Source organism: Galeopterus variegatus, unplaced genomic scaffold (genome assembly GCF_000696425.1).
Source record: "Galeopterus variegatus unplaced genomic scaffold, G_variegatus-3.0.2 Scaffold5551, whole genome shotgun sequence".
Classification (NCBI taxonomy): domain Eukaryota; kingdom Metazoa; phylum Chordata; class Mammalia; order Dermoptera; family Cynocephalidae; genus Galeopterus; species Galeopterus variegatus.
In genome coordinates, this window is record NW_007731662.1 from 40,198 (window position 1) to 43,227 (window position 3,030).

At 55.8% G+C, this 3,030-nt stretch overlaps 1 protein-coding gene across 1 annotated transcript in view; it reads right to left on the reverse strand.

Annotated features, from left to right (window-relative positions):
- Positions 1-1,887: 1,887 nt before the first annotated feature.
- Positions 1,888-3,030, reverse strand: part of LOC103605033 (forkhead box protein D4-like) — a 2,288-nt gene continuing 1,145 nt past the window's right edge. The window contains exon 2 of the mRNA XM_008589614.1: positions 1,888-3,006. Coding sequence (XP_008587836.1) covers positions 1,888-3,006 — 1,119 coding nt within the window. The remainder of the gene's footprint in view (positions 3,007-3,030) is intronic.

The following is a 3,030-nucleotide window of genomic DNA, read 5'->3' on the forward strand; positions in this document are numbered from 1 at the left end:
GATCTATTTAAAACACCGGTAGGGAGTGCTCTGCGGGCGAAGGTTGCAAGCGCAAAGGGGAGGGGAGAACTGGAAACTGGGGCGCGGCAGCTACCACGGGTGGGGCTTGGGAACTTTCCAGAACGTCCCCAGAACCGCAGGATCCGGGAGAAGGAACGGATCGCAGGCAGGGATGGCTGAAGAAGCTCCAAGTGATGGGGTGGAAATGGGGTCTGGAGTAAAGATCGGCCAATTAAACGCCTGCAAAAGTGTATCTCCGTGTTTTCCCTCCCTCCTGAAACGAGAAGTTCATAACTGGGGGTAGGGAGTAGATGAGGGGGACGTTCTCACGTACAGTGGCTTCCCTCGAAGCGCCGCGGATGCAATTCTTTTGAAACGTGAACCCTGTTTAGGACAACGGGAACAGCCAGGTCTCCAGGAATTTGCTTTTATTCGGGGGAGTAATGGTGTTCCCGCCGTGTTTCTCTCCCAGTCAATCACCTGAAGCCGAGGAACAGTGAAATCTTTCTGGTTGCAAAGTCCTTTCAAAATTAATTTCAAAAAACATTAAGAAAAAAAGGTTTTGAAAATTCTAGTGCTTTAAAAATATATATTGTCTGTTGTCCCTGAATAAGTGTGGTCACTATATTGCAAATTGATCTCAAATTGTCCTCCAGCTTATTCAGGAGGGAAAAAAAATCAACCTCTTTAGCAAGATGGAAAAATAAATGAAGAATATATTTACATGTCCTCCAATTATTTTTCTTCTTGAGGTTGCATAAATTCTAAATCTATTTTATTTATTTATGTATTTATTTTTGCAGCTGGCAGGTATGGGGATCTGAATCCCTGACCTTGGTGGTTTAACACTGCCCTCTAATCAACGGAGATAACTTTTTCAACCTCAAAAAAATTTAAAAACCATATTTAAAATGGATCGTTTCTGATACCTATAATGAATATGAATTGTAAAAATAAATTGTTTAATTGGGAGGAAAGGATGTAAGTTTTTAAAGAAGTTCCATTTAGAGAGTGAATAATGAGGGCCGGCCCGGTGGCACACTGCTACAGTGCGCCGCTTGAGAGTGCGGTGGCCCTCCAGCCGAGGGTTCGGATCCCACGTACAGACCGGGTCCCGCTCACTGGCTGAGCGAGGAGCGGGAGCAACCCCAAGGGTTGCGATCCCGTTGCCGGTCCCGGTCCGGTACGGGGGCAACACTGAGGGTTGCGATCCGTTGCCGGACACTAAAAAAGACAGAAAGGGGGAAAAAAAAAAAAAAAGTGAATAATGAGGCATAATAAAACACAAATGATGTGATTTAGCATTTTTATTTCGTCTACATAGTTAGACTTAATGTTAACATCTCTACATGTAAGATGACGCGTCAGACAAACATGAGAAATAAATGTTCTGAAGTTAAAATTCTACTTATATCACATGTAGATTTCAGGAAGACACAGAGGGCGTTAGCATTTTGCATTTGGGAATACTTGCAGGTGCTAGGGAGGGAAGAAGGGGAAACATGTTTTGCATTAGAGACTGTTTTCCTTGTTTTTCTTTTAATATCAGAACAAAATACCCCACTCACGTTCACAGTTCTCGGAAAATGTGCAAATCGGAAAAGCTGTAGAAACCACCATTGAAGGCGGGAAAAGAAAGGGCGAGACTTGACGCCCTTCGTAATTTATGTTCAGGTTGTCTTTAAGGGGACAAAATCCAACCGTTCCTTTGTAACTATTTTGCAGTGAGCAGAAATCAGTGGTTGCTCTGGGGCGGGATTCAGACGCAGACGCTTGCTCCTGGCTGTGCAAGGTGGAGCGCGCGAGGGTGGGCGGCGAGGACAGCGGGACAGCGGGCAGCTCCACCCTCCCACCTGGCTCCAGGTGCGAGGGGGCCAGCTGTGGCTGCTACTCAAAAGGCCGGCGAGGTCCCCCTCCGTCCGAAGGGGCGGCCAGCGATGCCAGCCTAGAGCCCTCTGCCGCAGCGGCCGACAGATGCCGGCCCAGCAGCGCGCCCTTGCTGGGAGCGCAGCCGCTGGTACAGTGCTGCTGCTGCTGCTGCTGCTGCTGCTGCTGCAACAAAATCTTCCGAGCGGCGGCGGCGGCGGACACGTGCAGCATGGGGGCAGCGGCCTGGGGACGCAACAGGCACGACGGGTGCTGCAGCAGGTGACAGTAGCCCCACGGGGTCGAGGGCAGACTCGGCGCGGCCTTTGTACTCCCTCCGCCAACCCCTTGCATGATACTCTCGATGCTGAAGGAGGTGCATCCGCCTCCGGGCAGCGACGCCCGGCCCTGGCCCTCCTCCCAAGGCTGGGAGCTCGGCGAGGGCTGCAGCGCCGGGAGGGTGCGGGGGGTCGCCCGGTCATCACCTTGCGCTTTCCTCTGCGCCTCAGCGGAGGCCGGGGCCGAGAGCAGCAAGTAGCGAAGGGGATGCGGATGCAGCAGCGCGCACGGGCGGCTCCCGGGGGCGGCAGAGGGGTAGGTCCCCGGGGCAGGCTGCGGCCGGGCCTCGGAACCGAGCAGGAGGCCCGGGTAGGCGCCGTGCAGGGCGGCGCGCGCGGCGGGCAGGGGGAAGGGCTGGTGCAGGTGGGCTCCCGCGGACGGGTGGGGGCGCTTGAAGCGCTTCCTGCGCCGTAGGAAGCTGCCGTTGTCGAACATGTCCCGGGAGGCAGGGTCCAGGCTCCAGTAGTTGCCCTTGCCCGGGTGGCCCGGCTCGCGGGGGATCTTGACGAAGCAGTCGTTGAGCGAGAGGTTGTGGCGGATGCTGTTCTGCCAGGCGGGGAACCTGCGGCGGTAGTAGGGGAAGCGGCCGCTGATGAAGGCGCAGATGCCGCGGAGCGTGAGGCGCTTGTGCGGGCTCTGCAGGATGGCCATGGTGATGAGCGCGATGTACGAGTAAGGGGGCTTCGCTGGCGGCGCGGCCTCCCCGGAGGCCGCCGCGGCCCTCGTCGGGGCCCCGAGCTTGGCGCCACACTCCGGGGTGCGCTCCCCGGGAAGCGCCCCCTGCGGCCCCGGCCCGTGCGGCTGCTCCCCGAACCGACGGCGCCC